Source organism: Osmia bicornis, chromosome 5, assembly GCF_907164935.1.
Source record: "Osmia bicornis bicornis chromosome 5, iOsmBic2.1, whole genome shotgun sequence".
NCBI lineage: Eukaryota > Metazoa > Arthropoda > Insecta > Hymenoptera > Megachilidae > Osmia > Osmia bicornis.
In genome coordinates this window covers 10804691-10823295 of record NC_060220.1, presented here as the reverse complement: position 1 = coordinate 10823295, position 18605 = coordinate 10804691, and the positions used below count along the sequence as shown (strand labels likewise).

At 37.9% G+C, this 18605-nt stretch overlaps 3 protein-coding genes across 3 annotated transcripts; 2 read left to right on the top strand and 1 right to left on the bottom strand.

Annotated features, from left to right (window-relative positions):
• The first annotated feature begins 1624 nt into the window (after positions 1-1624).
• Positions 1625-3126, top strand: LOC123987792 (RNA polymerase II degradation factor 1-like). The gene is made up of 4 exons (XM_046285790.1): positions 1625-1722; positions 2490-2788; positions 2875-2940; positions 3038-3126. Exons 1-4 carry the CDS (start codon positions 1707-1709, stop codon positions 3044-3046), a joined length of 390 nt encoding a protein of 129 aa, XP_046141746.1. The 5' UTR covers positions 1625-1706; the 3' UTR covers positions 3047-3126.
• Positions 3127-11416: 8290 nt separating this feature from the next.
• LOC123987751 (alpha/beta-gliadin MM1-like) lies at positions 11417-12736 on the top strand. Its single transcript, XM_046285606.1, has 4 exons — positions 11417-11432; positions 12211-12422; positions 12509-12561; positions 12664-12736. The coding sequence occupies exons 1-4, from the start codon at positions 11417-11419 to the stop codon at positions 12734-12736; spliced, it is 354 nt and encodes a 117-aa protein (XP_046141562.1).
• Positions 12737-15492: 2756 nt separating this feature from the next.
• LOC114882236 lies at positions 15493-16589 on the bottom strand. The gene is made up of 4 exons (XM_046285605.1): positions 16406-16589; positions 16111-16324; positions 15795-16034; positions 15493-15660 (listed from the first exon to the last, which is right to left on the bottom strand). The coding sequence occupies exons 1-4, from the start codon at positions 16540-16542 to the stop codon at positions 15493-15495; spliced, it is 759 nt and encodes a 252-aa protein (XP_046141561.1). The 5' UTR covers positions 16543-16589.
• Between the last annotated feature and the right edge of the window lie 2016 nt (positions 16590-18605).

Here is an 18605-nt window from a genome sequence, read left to right as displayed (position 1 = left end):
ATCACTTTCCATGCTACTAGAACTGGCATAACGATCATAGTTTTTATAACATTTATGATGTTTTGGGGATGTAGCTTTTCGTTCTGCTATATCACATATTGTGCAGTATTTATTGCGTATGCCGATAAACAGAACTTTTCCTGTGCGGAAACCTACAACGGCACCGACACCGGAAAGTGAATTATAATTCGTTCCATACGATCTTTTCATCCAGCTACCATCCGCTATGACAGTTATATATGGGATACCGTCGACGACTTCATTCTTTTCAAAAGCTAATCGTCTTTCTTCTTCACCTGCTGCCTGCATGGTATGCATTGCGCTTTTCATAAACTGATCTACAAGTTTTTCACGGTACCTCCGGTACGTCGTTTCAGTCATGCAAGGCATATTCAGGGCGGCGCATAATTCTTCCAATTGTGCATAGCCGATTCCGACTGTAACAGTCGCGATCGTCGTGGCCTCATTTACATTCATTATATCTGAATTCATAGGTTCCGACCAAACAGTATCTTCGTAATTGCACATTTGGCACTTGAAGAAAAACTGTGTCAGACACCCATGCTGGCGACTACCGATCATTTTCCAATCGCGAAAATGACATTCAATACCTCGCGCATGATTGTCGAACGTTCTATGTATTTCATTCCAAAAGAACTGAACGTCAACAATGCGGCGGCCATCTGGCACATTTTCAGAAATACGTCCCATATCTTCGTGTCCGACGTCTACGACGAGATTGTCGTCGCTATCGTCCAGGACGTTTTGTACTTGTACATTTTTATTTGCTAAAAGTACATTTTCAGATTCTGGGATGCGCCCCGCATCATCTTTATTTTTACTTGCGGAAAGGACGTATTTTTGTACTTGTACATTTTTATTTGCTAAAAAGACATTTTCAGATTCTGGGATGCACCCAGCATCATCTTTATTTTTACTTGCGGAAAGGACGTATTTTTGTACTTGTACATTTTTATTTGCTAAAAAGACATTTTCAGATTCTGGGATGCACCCAGCATCATATTTATTTTTACTTGCGGAAAGGACGTTTTTGTTTTCTGTGATGCGCCCCGCATCATCTTTATTTTCATTTGTGAATAGGACGTTTTTCGATTCTGGGATGCGCCCCGCATCATCTTTATTTTCATTTGCGGAAAGGACGTTTTTGTTTTCTATGATGCGCCCCGCATCATCTTTATTTTCATTTGTGAATAGGACGTTTTTCGATTCTGGGATGCGCCCCGCATCTTTATTTTCGAAATATTTGTCTTCCAAAACTGCATCAGATTGAATCGTCGTTGCCGACGATTCCCATTCTTTCCTTCGCCTGCAAAGTAAAACGAATGTAGGACAATTCACACAAGTTACTGAAATGTATATATAAATTGTTAGCACTTACAGTTTTCTATAAGATTTTTTGAGGGAGAGTCTTCTCCTGGTATTTTTTTTATTTCCCATTTGTGGTTGTTTATATCACAAATGCTTGGAAATTTTATCAATAATATATATGTATGGCTTCTATGCGAAGACGTCTTATATATATGTATGGCTTCTATGCGAAGATGCCTTATTGTATAAAGAAATAAATAACAACAACAACCATGGCAACGCTCTGAAAAGAAACGAAACGCCAACGCGCTCTCGTTTTCCAATTTCACTGGCGTCGTTGAAGTTTCCGGGTGAAGAACGGAACGTTCCGGTGTAAAATGGAAAAAGGCGACAGTAAGTGTTTCTTGTTTTCTTTAATTCGCGAGTGTCATTGACAATTACCATTTGTAACAAAAATATTTTTTGCTTTGTCCCATATACAGTGGGTTTATGTGAGCCTATGATGAAAATTGAAAATATGTGTTTCGTAGAAGTTATGTGCATGCTTTTAGACAAATATAACAGACGATTATTCCAACAATTATTGCAAGAATTCTTGCAGAAATCGTTGCAATAGTCGTCTGTTTCATTATCTCTTAGACACGCGACTAGAAAAGGTAATTTTCTAACTTTTTCATTTCAGCCTGTGATGAAAATTTAAAATATGACACTTGTAAAAAATATGTTATGAGGATGCTAAAAATTTAATCGAGATCGGTCAGAGAATTGCGACTTCTTACATGAAAAGTCAGGATTTTCAGAAATAAATTACTTGTAACTTCTCAGTGCATTGACCGATCGAGAATGAAATTTTTAGCATACACATGACATATTTTTTACAAATGTCATATTTTAAACTTTCATTACAGGCTGAAATAAAACAGTTAGAAAATTGCATTTTCTACACGCGTGTCCAAGAGACAATGAAACAGACGACTATTGCAAGGGTTTCTGAAAGAATTCTTGCATTAGAATAATCGTCTGTTATATTTGTTGCAGTGAAGTTGGCCACACATACATTCACTAATAAATTCACGCTTTTGTCTTCCGGAGTATCACCCATTTATATTTCATTATATATTTTTGTATCCATTTATATTTCATTATATATTTTTTTTTAGATACTACACAAAATAAAGAGGATAATGAACAACCTCAGCCAGAAATGCTGCTGCAGCTGCAGCAACAAGTGCAACAACTGCGGTTGCGGACGCAGCCGCAGCAACCAAGGCAGCCGCAGCAACCAAGGCAGCCGCAGCAACCAAGGCAGCCGCAGCAACCAAGGCAGCCGCAGCCGCAGCCGCAGCCGCAGCCGCAGCCGCAGCCGCGGAAACCGCAGTCGGACCCGCTGCTGCAGCTGCAGCAGCAAATACAAGATCTTCAAAGCAAAGTAGAAGATATGAAACGTGATAGATATATCGTAAGTCGTTTTTTTTACGTTCATGTTTGTACCATATTTGATATTATTTATTTATATATAATAACATAATTTTTTTTACACAACAGACGGAACAGACACAGCGGTCGCCGCTGGAAAATTTATACCAGGCTGATGAACCGCAGCAGCGTATAGTAAGTCGTTTTTTTACGTTCCTGTTTCTATGTTACTTCCTTCTTCTATCCAATGTTTATGAATAATAACGTAATATTTATTTTTCCAGTCAATCAGGACAATTGAACGGCTGCGGTTCAGGAGATTGCGGAGGCAGTACAATAGCCTCAGACGGCAGATAATAATAGCCTCAGACGGCCGCGGCCGCGGTCGCGGTGGAAGAGGAGGAGGAGGAACTATTATTAATCTAAATTATTATTAGTTTATTATATTTCTTGTTCATTTTATTATATTTCTTGTTCATTTTGTTATATTTCTTGTTCATTTTATTATATGTCTTGTTCATTTTATTATATTTCTTGTTCATTATATTTAGTTTAATAAATGTTACATTTCGTTCATTTTGTTATATTTATTTCATTTTATTATATTCTTTTAAATAACTTTAGACATTCGATTTGTAGGAATATTCTTCCCATGCTTATGTTATATTACAAGAAATGTATATATAACATTTGCCTGAAGGAGTTAGGACATTCATATATTTCATAGGTCATGTGTACAGTATCGTATTTTATATTTTATCTGTCACGTACATAATATAGCTATCGTAGCATCCGTGTTTCATTTAGGTGCATGTGAAAAGTGACGTAGCATAGCATGCCGTTAGTTGGATGCGATAACTGAGGTGGCGCTGAAATCAGTTTCTGTTCGGCCTAATTTTCGATGAAACGTTGACTGTTTTACCGATGCGGAATTCGAAGTTCGGCCTCGACACTCGCATCACCTTAAGGTGATGCGAGCGTCGAAAACTTTACCGACAGTCCCTAGAAAAATCCCTAGAACTTTCAACACAAATTACGTCGTCATTACTGAACAGAATGCAACAAAATTTGAAGGACGTATTCAGGAGGCCCTAAAGAAGGGCACTCTGGTCCTTATATTATCCAAATCGTCAAAAAGTTATAAAATATTGAAATTTATGTTTGTCAACGGTGAAGAAAATGGCGGATCAGACTCACCTGCATCAATTTATTCGTAATATAAACATTTTTGCGAATCGTATGTCCAAATAGAGACCAGAGTGCCCTTCTTTGGGGCGGATAGAACAAAACGAGCACCCAAGGGATGATGTACAAGCCTCGAGGTAGACGAAATTTGTGTTATAAGATTTTCACTCGCGAAAAACATCAAAAAGATAAAGCAGACCACAAATTTAGTTCCTCGTTTTTTCTGTAGGGCGCAGTTCGTTCGTTTTCTGCGCTCGACCGCGCGCGCTCATTCGCAGCTCATATGTGAATATGTGTGCGTCGACCAAACCGTCGACGACGATACAATGTACCGTGGAGAATGTGAAGTTCGAGCCTGGAAGAGGCGATGATTTCTTTTTCACGCGACGTTCTATCGATTACGATATCGATTTTCAACCCATGTGTCACAAGACGTACTATCATTATTTTTCGTTGCTATTATTATTCTTTTTTTTGGTGAAACTACAGAACAAATACGTCCTTCCCGATTTCGATGATTTTTGGATATGTTATAAAAATTATTATACATATAAGGAGCGTTCTCGCTTAGTTTCAGAGATATTCGCAAAAAGCTGCCGATATAGATGCATTCAATTTTGTTTATATGTAGTTGTCGATCTGTTACAGCATACATATGCGTCAGATTGTTTGCCATTTTTTTCTGTTTAGAAACGAGGGTCGAGCGAGAGTAAAGGTTTCGTTCACAATTGCATATACCAGACTCCAAGAAATGTCTACTATTCAAACTCAATTACAAGTAAATGGTTAGGGTATATATGTAATCCGGCGGCCGTAATAATAAATAAGATATATAATACTTATTTTTAATGGCTTTTGTTCATTTCTTACAACTTCTTTTTATATTTCTTTATTATTATTTAAAAAAAACGTTGCCGGCCGCTTTACGGCAGTCGAATTCTAACCCACACATCAATAATATTCACTTCTAATTGAATTTCAGTACATACACATTTCTTGAAGTCTCATATATGCATTTGTGAACGAAACCTTTACTCTCGCTCGACCCTCGTTTCTAAACAGAAGCCAAATGGCCAGCGGATGGCGACGAACACTTATGCATGTGTTGTCGCAGATGCACATCTATGGGCAGAATTCAATGTGTTATATCGATAGTTTTTTTATGGTTTTGAAATATTGCTTTGACCCGCTCGTCACCGACATTCACACTTTGTTATTCCTCTCTCTCCCACACTCGCATACTGAACATTACTGTCTAGAAAGGAAATACATACAGCGATCACCTTTATTATATGTACTATTCATTATTTCATTTCAGCGGCACAAAATATCCTGGATTTATTTTCCAGTCACTACTGCTACACACGATCTGTACAGGAGAATGGTGAAATACTGATTATAAAAAGCATTCCGAAAATAAATCTGTTGCCAGAGTTATTAAAATTTTTTTAGACAGATAAGTTAGTATGTTTTTTCAGCATAGAATGTAATATTATGCTGGACTCTCCTGATTTTGCGTTACGCCAAAATATTCGATAAATAGGTAACGAAAATGTGACGCTGGAAGAAGGACACGGACAAATAGCGTAAGAGAAAGAGGTCCGAGAATTGAAGGTCCCGAGAAAAAACATTTGAGTGAGGCAATATTAATTCAACAATAACTTTTTTATTTTTCATTTTTCCAAAATGAAACTTTCAGCAATGTAATTGTAAGGTTGTACTGATTAAAATAAGACCAAACACCATATAATTTGCATTATTTTTACTTATTTAGATATAAATAAGTAAATAAATAATTATGATTCAAATTATGTCATGTTTGATCTTTTTCTAGTCTGAAAAATCTCACAAATACGTTAGTAACATTTTCAAAATAAAAAGGTTTTATTTTGATTGCGTTAGTATTGTCTCACACGTATACGGGTAAAACTTTTTTTTTCCTGTACTCTGGGTCGATTCGCGGCTGCCACCACATCAAACGCGAGCCGGACTCATTCGCTAAACGTGTTCTGTACACGGTTCATCAAACGCGAGCCGAACTCATTCTCTAAACGTGTTCTGTACACGGTTCAAGTTCGCATTCAGTTCCGAATGCACTAACCGAGATTGTAGTGTATGTATACCTATGCTCCAACAGTTACTTACCATTACTCCAATTACTTACTATTCTCTTATTTTGTCGGGAAGGGCAAGAGTATATTATTTTCAATAATATTCACAAAGTGACGTCCCAGGCGCTGTACGTCATGGGAATAGTTTTCTGAGCAAGGGTTTCCACCCAAAACTATGGTAGTGATGTATGCCGCCGCGTATACACCACAACTGTAACAATCTGGTTGCGCCTGAACCCTTTCAAAAAGTATATCCTTTTTGCGAATATGAGGAAATCGTAATGCAATATATTTTTTTTCTTCCTCTGCGAGCTTGTCGTATGCACTGCCAGGTAGACTGTCGTATACATGGAGTTTGCGGCCGTCGAAATAGATACTTCGCCAGTGATCAGAACAGTTGCCTCCAATTATTTGCACGCTTTTGTCACTACAGCAGGGCTTGATAAATTTTGTAAACTGTAAGTATAGGACACTTTGCGTTTCAAAAGGAGTACTTTCTCTGACGACACGCAAAAATCGATCTAACGATTCATCGTTTAATTTACTTTGTACAGGTAGTACATTTTTCTGTACGTCAGTTACGGAAGAAACAGCAGTCTCCAATATATAGTATCCTACATCATCATCTATGAAGTTTTCTTCTTGGTCGGAATGACTGACAATGACACACTCGCTATTTACTGCTTCAACGGTCATATTTGATGCTTCAACACTGTTCTGTATCATGTTTTCATATGTACGCTTTTTTGCAATTTTTCTACTAGATTTTTGAATTGATGCGTCTTCTTTTGCCCGTAGTATGTATTCTGGATTTCTAATAGGCATATGTCTATTGTGGCGGCTGTCCAATATTTCCGGAAGCATGCATTCTTCGTAGAAACGCGTTAGGAAAGGTTCCATATGATTTGTCCAAAACGCGTCGTCTCTATTTACGTAGATCATATGTTTGCTTTTAGGTGTCCAGATAGCGAAATACAGTACTTCCGCTGCGTTATATGCAACTGACCTTGTACTTGGTAGAAATACTGGTGCTTCCTATTCATTTCTTCTATATCTCTCTTATCGAAGATGTTTCGTAAGTGACGTATTGTTTCTATTGCGTCTATCGCTGTCAAATTCTCAGCAGATTGTGGGCATTTCAGTTCAAGTAAACCGTCATCGTCGATAAGTCCATCAGGAGATGCACCCAAGTATGGAATGTTGCGATCAATGAACAATCCACAAGTTCGAATTCTTGTTTTCATTACGTTCGCTACGTCTTTTCTTGCAATGTGTTCTTTATCGCGGCCGTATTTCATAGCAGCGGTATCGACAGGTGGAGGATATAAAATGTTTTTCACCATTGCTGCGCAGGACGTTGTTTGTCTCATGCGACATACTGCTCCAAAATTCGAAGCAGTTAGCATTTCCTCTTTTAAAGCTCTCCATAAATCTGAATCGTTTTGCTCTCTTGTATTCGTTTCTATTATTGTACGATTTTTTGCATTATCAGCAAGCTTTTCAAAATGTTCTTTGCGAAGATGAAGCAGCATATCACTCGGAAGATCTGGTCTTTGCGAGTTTGGACCATAATATTTATCCGTTCCTTGCACCGGCTTAAATTTCCTTCTCTTGCCATGGGTCATTCGCAATTCTTTCGTTTTCGCAACTTTTCTCTGCCGCCGTTCCTCCAATCTCTTTACTAGTGGTGGAACAGTTTTACACATGTTCTTATGCATTTCTGTAAGTACTTGTTGCGTATTGTATTGCGTAACAGCTCCTGCAACTCGGGCATTGTAGGAACCTCTTGCACCAAAATTAATACGTTTTCCACCAATCTCTTTGCAGATAATTGAATTAAATGTTTCTGCGGGATTGTTTGTCACATTCATTAACAAACTATCCGAATAGCAGCTGAGGAATCGTATGGCTTTCTCGACTTCGATATACAGACCGTACAATTTCAAAGATGGAACGTAATTTTTCTCAGCTCTTTTTTCGTCACGCATACCCGTATGGCTGCGACTATTGCACTCCTTGTGCTCACCAAATATATGACTAGGAATACTTAAAATGTCCTTCTGAAGTTCTCTAGCTTTGATATGCTGAGGCCCTGTTTCTTGTTTTCGCGCATTTACTGCTAAAACGATAGCTCTACGAATATTCAAAATATTTTTTTTAATTATATTTCGGTACACAACAAAGCCACGATCTCTGTGACCCTTCGTTTGCGTTTTTTCAGCAACGTGTCTCAACTTTTTACATAAATTACGAAGTAAGTGATTGGTACACTCAATTTTTTTAACGGTTACTTTTTGCTCTCGGTAAGGTCTGTTATTTACAATAGTGTAACGACCCAGAATGAGTACGTTACTGCACCGACTTGTAGGGAGAGCGGTTCCCTTAGAAGGCGACTCGTAATCAATGTGTTAAGGATTATAGGTTTGTGTGGTGTGCGGTTAAGGAGTGAAATCCAAACACTAATGTGCTAGAAACTGAATGAAAATATGTTTATTCAAAAATAGAAAGGTAAGTGAATATTGAAATATAATACAAAATCGCTAGTATTACAATAAGTGCGGCTAGAAATTGGAATACAATAAGAAATTATAATTATTTCGCCCTAGATTGGGAATACAATTGAAAATATGTAATTAGTAATTAATATATGTAAGTAAAAATTAATAATTGTAATTAATCGTAATAATCGATAGCGCTAACGCGAATGTGGCGTGGTCTTCTTATACAGTCAATACTCTGTTTGTGTTCAACAATAATTATGGAAACTAAACTCCAGAGGTTTGTGCTAGACTATTGGAATCAAGTTAACCCTTCCTATAGGTCGCAATCGGTTTCTGGTTATACCAGAGCCGTGTTAGACGCAGGCCGTTCAAGGAGCTCCGCTCCTCGCTAACTCTTTACACTTGAGTGTTGGCTTAGCGTAACACCTGTATAACACGTTGCGCACCGCGAATAGGAGGTCCACTGATCCGTAGTCCTGCACGCCACCAGTGGAATAGTAGGAATTAGCTGTAGCTCGCTCTCTATCGCTGCCTAGACAGTTCAGCGCAAGCTCTTCTCTACTGATCAGAGTGTTGTCTGTTTCAGACCGAGGTCTGAGAAGATCTGCGATGAAACTGTGCGGAACGCCTCTATTTATACTCAGATTTTGCTGAGTCGGCACTTTTTTTCCGCATAGAGTTCTTGGGGTAGCTGGGTTTTTCCCGTCACGTGGTGGTCCAGCATCCCCACTCTAGAATACTACCCCACCGTATGGTTACTGGGGTTGCGCTCGCGCGTGCGCGGTCGGACGTCGATAATTTATCGGTAAACTGTTTTACCGTCCGACTTATCGACTAAACTTTTATCGATGTATTTAACAGACTCGGTTATCGACGAAAAATGAAAATGTTTATTACAGAAATTTATACATTAAATATTAACAATAAAAATAAAATAGAACACCTTGTATGAAATATAAAAATTAATTACAATAAAGAAAATGAAAACAAAAAGATATTGCGCTTGATTATCGGGTCGTTACAATAGTATGATATACGTTACCATCACCGTCGGCAACAACCGTTCTATATATCAAGCCATGCATTTCAATGCTGCATTTGAAACCGTCAGCGATAGCATCACTTTCCATGCTACTAGAACTGGCATAACGATCATAGTTTTTATAACATTTATGATGTTTTGGGGATGTAGCTTTTCGTTCTGCTATATCACATATTGTGCAGTATTTATTGCGTATGCCGATAAACAGAACTTTTCCTGTGCGGAAACCTACAACGGCACCGACACCGGAAAGTGAATTATAATTCGTTCCATACGATCTTTTCATCCAGCTACCATCCGCTATGACAGTTATATATGGGATACCGTCGACGACTTCATTCTTTTCAAAAGCTAATCGTCTTTCTTCTTCACCTGCTGCCTGCATGGTATGCATTGCGCTTTTCATAAACTGATCTACAAGTTTTTCACGGTACCTCCGGTACGTCGTTTCAGCCATGCAAGGCATATTCAGGGCGGCGCATAATTCTTCTAATTGTGCATAGCCGATTCCGACTGTAACAGTCGCGATCGTCGTGGCCTCATTTACATTCATTATATCTGAATTCATAGGTTCCGACCAAACAGTATCTTCGTAATTGCACATTTGGCACTTGAAGAAAAACTGTGTCAGACACCCATGCTGGCGACTACCGATCATTTTCCAATCGCGAAAATGACATTCAATACCTCGCGCATGATTGTCGAACGTTCTATGTATTTCATTCCAAAAGAACTGAACGTCAACAATGCGGCGGCCATCTGGCACATTTTCAGGAATACGTCCCATATCTTCGTGTCCGACGTCTACGACGAGATTGTCGTCGCTATCGTCCAGGACGTTTTGTACTTGTACATCTTTATTTGCTAAAAGGACATTTTCAGATTGTGGGATGCACCCAGCATCATATTTATTTTTACTTGCGGAAAGGACGTATTTTTGTACTTGGACATCTTTATTTGCTAAAAGGACATTTTCAGATTGTGGGATGCACCCAGCATCATATTTATTTTTACTTGCGGAAAGGACGTATTTTTGTACTTGTACATCTTTATTTGCTAAAAGGACATTTTCAGATTGTGGGATGCACCCAGCATCATCTTTATTTTCATTTGCGGAAAGGACGTTTTTGTTTTCTATGATGCGCCCCGCATCATCTTTATTTTCATTTGCGGAAAGGACGTTTTTGTTTTCTATGATGCGCCCCGCATCATCTTTATTTTCATTTGCGGAAAGGACGTTTTCGTTTTCTATGATGCGCTCCGCATCATCTTTATTTTCATTTGTGAATAGGACGTTTTTCGATTCTGGGATGCGCCCCGCATCATCTTTATTTTCATTTGTGAATAGGACGTTTTTCGATTCTGGGATGCGCCCCGCATCTTTATTTTCGAAATATTTGTCTTCCAAAACTGCATCAGATTGAATCGTCGTTGCCGACGATTCCCATTCTTTCCGTCGCCTGCAAAGTAAAACGAATGTAGGACAATTCACACAAGTTACTGAAATGTATATATAAATTGTTAGCACTTACAGTTTTCTATAAGATTTTTTGAGGGAGAGTCTTCTCCTGGTATTTTTTTTATTTCCCATTTGTGGTTGTTTATATCACAAATGCTTGGAAATTTTATCAATAATATATATGTATGGCTTCTATGCGAAGACGTCTTATATATATGTATGGCTTCTATGCGAAGATGCCTTATTGTTATAAAGAAATAAATAACGACAACCATGGCAACGCTCTAAAAAGAAACGAAACGCCAACGCGCTCTCGTTTTCCAATTTCACTGGCGTCGTGGAACTTGCAGGGTGAAGAAGGTTCCGGTGCAAAATGGAAAAAGGCGACAGTAAGTGTTTCTTGTTTTCTTTAATTCGCGAGTGTCATTGACAATTACCATTTGTAACAAAAATATTTTTTGCTTTGTCCCATATACAGTGGGTTTATGTGAGCCTATAATGAAAATTGAAAATATGTGTTTCGTAGAAGTTATGTGCATGCTAATTTCGACAAATATAACAGACGATTATTCCAACAATTATTGCAAGAATTCTTGCAGAAATCGTTGCAATAGTCGTCTGTTTCATTATCTCTTGGACACGCGACTAGAAAAGGTAATTTTCTAACTTTTTCATTTCAACCTGTGATGAAAATTTAAAATATGACACTTGTAAAAAATATGTTATGAGGATGCTAAAAATTTAATCGAGATCGGTCAGAGAATTGCGACTTCTTACATGAAAAGTCAGGATTTTCAGAAATAAATTACTTGTAACTTCTCAGTGCATTAACCGATCGAGAATGAAATTTTTAGCATACACATGACATATTTTTTACAAATGTCATATTTTAAACTTTCATTACAGGCTGAAATAAAACAGTTAGAAAATTGCATTTTCTACACGCGTGTCCAAGAGACAATGAAACAGACGACTATTGCAAAGGTTTCTGAAAGAATTCTTGCATTAGAATAATCGTCTGTTATATTTGTTGCAGTGAAGTTGGCCACACATACATTCACTAATAAATTCACGCTTTTGTCTTCCGGAGTATCATCCATGTTTACTTTCTATTTTTATATTATTATATATGTATCCATTTATATTTCATTATATATTTTTTTTTAGATACTACACAGAATAAACAGGGGAATGAAGAACCTCAGCCAGAAATACTGCTGCAGCTGCAGCAACAAGTGCAACCGCAGCCGCAGCCGCAGCCGCACGAACTGTGGCAACCGCAGCCGCGGAAACCGCAGCCGGACCCGCTGCTGCAGCTGCAGCAGCAAATACAAGATCTTCAAAAAAAGTTAGAAGACATGAAACGTGATAGATATATCGTAAGTCGTTTTTTTTACGTTCATGTTTGTACCATTTTTGATATTATTTATTTATATATAATAACATAATTTTTTTTACACAACAGACGGAACAGGTACAGCGGTCGCCGCTGGAGAATTTGTACCAGCCGGATGAGCCGTAGCAGCGTATAGTAAGTCGTTTTTTTACGTTCCTGTTTCTATGTTACTACCTTCTTCTATCCAATGTTTATGAATAATAACGTAATATTTATTTTTACAGTCAATCAGGACAATTGAACGGCTGCGGTTCAGAAGATTGCGGAGGCAATACAATAGCCTCAGACGGCAGATAATGCCGTCACGCGATCTGGGTCGTGGCCGCGGTCGCGGTGGAAGAGGAGGAGGCACTATTATCAATTTGAATTATTATTAGTTTATTATATTTCGTTTTTTATTGTTTATTTTATTGTACATGTATATTTATTTCATTTTATTATATTTCTTAGATTTATTTTATTGTATTTCGTTTATATTTCGTTCATTTTATTATATTTCTTAGATTTATTTTATTGTATTCCGTTTAATAAATGTTATATTTTGTTCATTTTGTTATATTTATTTCATTTTATTATATTCTTTTATTTTATTCTATTACATTTTATTATATTTCGTTCATTTTCTTATATTTATACATAAAAATATATATCACAAATTACGTTATTATCATTTATTCCCATATTCCTTTTCCTGTATGTACGAAATAAACGGGATTTGTGCCCAAAATACTATAATCTTTATTATTCGCCTTTTCACGTATACCCATAATCGCTCTAGTTCTCTTTCTGCCTCTCATTATCTCACATCAATCACTCTCCTCTCGTTCACACTCTTTCTCGGGACATATTATTTTGTAGGAATATTCTTCCCATGCTTATGTTATATTACAAGAAATGTATATATAACATTTGCCTGAAGGAGTTAGGACATTCATATATTTCATAGGTCATGTGTACAGTATCGTATTTTATATTTTATCTGTCACGTACATAATATAGCTATCGTAGCATCCGTGTGTCATTTAGGTGTATGTGAAAAGTGACGTAGCATAGCATGCCGTTAGTTGGATGCGATAACTGAGGTAGCGCTGAAATCAGTTTCTGTTCAGCCTAATTTTCGATGAAACGTTGACTGTTTTACCGACGCGGAATTCGGAGTTCGGCCTCGACGCTCGCATCGCCTTAAGGGAAAGATGCTTAGACTCTTTATATTTTGCCGACGTCGACCAACACAGATAGACAGCAAGAAAAGACGAACATTTACAAGCCTAATCATCATAAGCAATTGTCATAACAATATCGTGTTTGGTCTCATTTTAATCAGGAAAATCTCACCAATATGTTAGTGAAAGTTTTATTAAAAAAGAATAAAAAAAAAGTTTGTTTGTTGCATTAGTATTGTCTCACCGATATGTAGGCATTTAATTTTTTACGACCACCTCGACTCTCAGTCCCTCTTTCTTCTTTATTAGACTGTCTCTTTCTATGTTCGTCGACGTCGGCAAAATACAAACGGTTAGCAGAATCGAATCTTCTGTTCGCTAAATGTTCCTCGCCGGTCCCAAATTCTGAACACTTATCGAGTCTTTACTGTAGTATGTAGTAGGGCAATGTCACACAATTTTATTAGCCGGCGCAGGGGAAAGGAGGGACATACAAACCGTCTGAGCAAAGGTGGGGCACGACCAATCAGACGCACACTCTTTCCCTCGACCAAGTTACGAACGACGAGCAGCAATCAGTTAGAATTAATATCTTGCGACTCTGTCATCAATTGAATTTATGATACATTCCGTTGAAGATAGTGATAGGTATATAATCAAATATATTGTTATAATTCTAACTTTTTTTTTTTTAATTAAATTTAATATAAATAAGGAAAAGGGTTCAATTCTGCTTTAAGCGAATCATTGTTTGCGAAAACAAACAGAACAATTCTGCTTTGAGTGAATCTAAAGAAACGGACAATTTCTGCTGTGAGCGAATCATTGTTTCTGAAAATATAAACAAGGAAAAGGGTTCAATTCTGCTTTAAGCGAATCATTGTTTGCGAAAACAAACAGAACAATTCTGCTTTGAGCGAATCTAAAGAAACGGACAATTCTGCTTTCAGCGAATATAAGAGAAAGGAATTCTGATTTCAGCGAATATAAACAAATTCTGCTTTCAGCGAATACAAAGAAACTGGCCAATTCTGCCTCGAGCGAATTATTGTTTGTGAAAACAATCCGATATATATAATTATGGGTAGACCTACAAAAGGTGCATCCCGTATGAGAAAGAATCGTGCGAATGAATCGGACGATGTGAAACAATTACGTCTTTCTAAAGAACGCGAAAGAAACGCAGAGGCACGGCGTGAAGAAACTACTGACGATCGCCGTTTGAGATTGTCTGCAAAGCGAAAATATGCTAGTTCGAAAGAATCGCGCGAAACGATAAACGAAAGACAAACGTCGGCTAAGCAGAATTTCTAATCGTTTAAAGAACGAATCTACCGAGAAACGATCACGTCGTATCTGTCACGTCCGGAAAATTTTCACAAAGGGTCTAGCCGTATAAGCATAGTGAATCGGCCCCAGCAACACTTTCGGTTGATATTTATACCACATAATGCTTTTTGCGTAAACAACAATTGTGTGCAATTTCAACCCCCTACCCCCTCTGATAAGGGAGATATGAGGGCAAAACTCAAAACCTTTATCATTTTTTTTCTCGGAAACTATTTAAGATATTTGATCACATTAAAGTGCAAATAGTAGGTATCCATTAGCTGTATATCATATTTTTTGGTAAAACTTCGTTTTGGGGGACCACAAATTAAGGGGTCCTTTTTTTTGTAGTTTTTGACCTGGAATTTTAGAAAATACAAGTTAAATGTCCAGGAAACGAATAGTTTAAGAAATACAAGTGTTTAAAAATGTGCGTATTTAGTGACATTTGAGAGGTTAGAATGACGCCATATTGTTTCTACCCATCATCTGATTGGTTCGTTTGAGTGACTAAGTTCAAGTTACCTTATTCGAAAACGTACTGCTCCTTGATTGCTGCGATCAAGGAATCCATAAGATGAATTGTGTGAGATTTACAGAATTTTCTCCACAAATACTCAAACAGGCGATCGGCAAAGACTTCGTCGTGGAAGCGGCCTCTTCCGCGGATCCAATCCTTTGCCGGTCGCCAGTTAGCTTCGATTTGTTGCGTATGAGTTCCATCAGGCGCTGTAATTAAAAGATACACAAAACATTTATTTATTATCACACCAATGTAACCGGCCGCTTTGCGGCGGCCGGAAATTTTAATATAGCCTAACCAAACTGAAATAATTACCAACAAATTCGACGCTATGATTCACCATCTTATGGGTGAATCCTTCAGCAGCGAGACCCATGTAACTCCTAAATGAGTCCGTATGGATCTCACTGCCTGCAGCAACGTTTTCTTTGATTAGGGGGATCAAGGTTGCCGCTTCCCGGTCATGAACGACAACCATTCTACAATCGTTGGTCGATGTGTCGACCATGCCAAGTACCCAGTGGCCGTCGATGATACGGCCACGGTTATACTTGCGCTTGCCGAATTTGGCCTCATCGATCTGAAATAATATTTAAAGTGCAGTAGTAGAAGACAGGAATAATAACAAAATTAATGAAAAACAGTATCAAAATTACCTGTACAACGATTGCAGAACCTCCTTCATCGATCCCGCCTAATTTCGGCTTGCCCGCTTGCATTTTGCAAACGTGGTCCACTATCATCTCCCGACAATAGCGGAACCACGCTGCAATCGTGTCCGTTGATAATACTTCCTGGTCTTCTCCTACGTCGGATACCTCCGTTGCGGTAACCTCGTAGGAGAAGTCGGAAGTGAAGCAATACATAAGCCTTAAAAAAAAATGTATATATAAGAAACGATTATAAATTTAATTGAAATTAATAATCAAATGATTTCAAATGAAAATTCACTTTATTGCCTTATGCAACGGCAGACGGACATCCTGAAAGAAGGAATCGACTGTGGCCGCGTACTGCTTGCAGTTACCGCGGCCAGCAGGGCATCGGAAACGGCCAAGACCGTGTTCCCCGCCTGCGTAAAGCTTCATGGGCCGTCGATGGGTACTACAATTCTTTGTAGTACGAAGAAGTCCCTTCTCCTTGGCCCATTAAACAGCCGATTCCTTCGAAGCGGGCAAGCTGCATAAATCATATTAAATAAAATTCACAAAAATCCAGATAATACATACAAAATATACAGAACATTAAAATGTATAAAGAAAATAACACATAAAATTCAAATACCTGCATAAGTTATACTTTATCGTACTCATTCTTATATATAAATATACAAAAAAACACAAAAAATATAAAAAATAGAAAAAACACACAAAAAATATAAAAAATAAATAAAAAATAGAAAAAACACACAAAAAATAAATAGAAGATAGAAAAAACACACAATAAATCAATAAAACATACAAAAAACACAGCAACAATAAAACACGGTTCTGAGAATGATGCTAACAAGAATATAACAGTTGAATAAAAAAATTGATAGAGTTAACAAATGATACCTGAAATAAATGAACAGATTTCAAATTTATGCGCGAACCTTCGTGCGGACCAATCAGAAGATGGGTAGAAGCAACATGGCGTCATTGTAACCTGTCAAACGTCACTAAAAACGTACATTTTTATACACTTGTATTTCTTAAACTATTGGTTTCCTGGACATTTAACTTGCATTTTCGAATGTTTCAGGTCAAAAACTATAAGATTTGATACTTTTCATCGAAAAATTTGTGGTCCCCCAAGATGAAGTTCAGCCTATTTTTTTTCAAAATTTGTATTCGATGATTAAGGGTTGAAAATTAATAAATAAATTTTTGAAAATGATTTTTATAAACAATCCCTTGGATGACACCCACCGAAAAAATTAAGAATAATCCTTTACTATTTAACTATTATCTGTAAAAATTTCAAGAGTGTCGGATTGGTACATCATAGTTAAAAAAAAATAAAACCAATGCAACGCCCTTTCATAAGGCAAAGCCGGCCTGAACGTTAGAGGCGCTCAACCTAACCGACCAATAGGGGAATACGTAGCGCCGACCGAGTTCCACGGTGGCAACCGTAGGGAGCGGACGTAACTGAGAGTGGTGTGATTTTTTTGGACTTTAAGGAGTAGTACTGCAGTTGGTTCTGGGTTTAAGTTTTAAGTCTACGTAGGGGGGTTTGTGAATAGGTGTGAAGTTTTCTCGGGGTTTTCTTTTTTACGAAAAGCCTGTAAAGGAAAATTGAAAGAGGTGAGGCCGGCGTGACCCCCTGTGACGCCTCTGTGCCACAGGGAGGAGAGTTCCAATGGAAAGAAATAAAGAAGAAATACAAAAAAAAGAAGAATAGAAGTGTAAGTGAAGGAGATGGGTCTTGGAAGAAAAATAAGGCAGTTGAAGATAAAGTTTTAGATGTTGATTGTGAAGCGGAGTACCTAGAAGAAGATGCGGAGGCTAGGGAGTTTTTTGAAAAGTATAACCGTAGCATCGTACCGTTGAATATTACCAACACGAAGAATAAGGAAGTTTCTAGTAAAAGCATAGAGCAGCTAGTTTCCCTAGAGGTTCTCAAAGTAGGGTCGCCAATCCCTACTAGAGAGATGGTTGAGCCCCCTGCAAAGGTTGGCATTGATGACGCGCAAGTTTGTGAGGAGAAGGGCCCGGTGGCGTCCCAGTCTTCAAAGGACGTCGCTACAAGCAATAAGGTGTTGGACGAGAATAGAAAAGTAAGGAAGAGAGCTGCTGAAGAGGACGTGGAAAATCTTGAAGAAGGTAATAAAAGGGACAAGAGAGATGATGGAAGTAGGAAGGACTCTAACAGTTTAAATCTAGGTAGTAAGGACCCAGTGTTAAACAACCAACAAGGTGAAGAAGCTTGCGAAAACGTGGCTTCAACGAGTGCAGCTTCAAAGACCCCTGTGAATAGAGAAGTGGACAAAGACGTATTGAAAGTGAGGAAAAATAGGAATCGAGGTGAGAACAAAGATATTTATATTGAAGAATTGAGAAGCAGAGAATACCTCGTTACAATGGTCTTGGGAAGGGAAAATACCAGCAAATTTAGAAGGAACAATATAGTTAAAATTTATAAGATTCTAAGTGGGAAATCACGCTTC

Excerpts from the sequence above, each read along its gene's own strand:
- LOC123987792 (XM_046285790.1), top strand. Across the intron at positions 2,789-2,874 it reads TGAAACGTGATAGATATATC|ACGGAACAGACACAGCGGTC; the intron begins GTAAGTCGTTTT and ends TTTACACAACAG.
- LOC123987751 (XM_046285606.1), top strand. Across the intron at positions 12,423-12,508 it reads TGAAACGTGATAGATATATC|ACGGAACAGGTACAGCGGTC; the intron begins GTAAGTCGTTTT and ends TTTACACAACAG. Across the intron at positions 12,562-12,663 it reads TTGTACCAGCCGGATGAGCC|TCAATCAGGACAATTGAACG; the intron begins GTAGCAGCGTAT and ends TTATTTTTACAG.
- LOC114882236 (XM_046285605.1), bottom strand. The coding sequence starts at position 16,542 with ATGAAGCTTTACGCAGGCGGGGAACACGGTCTTGGCCGTTTCCGATGC. Across the intron at positions 16,325-16,405 it reads CCGTTGCATAAGGCAATAAA|GCTTATGTATTGCTTCACTT; the intron begins GTGAATTTTCAT and ends TTTTTTTTTAAG. Across the intron at positions 15,661-15,794 it reads AAGGATTCACCCATAAGATG|CGCCTGATGGAACTCATACG; the intron begins GTGAATCATAGC and ends TTTTAATTACAG.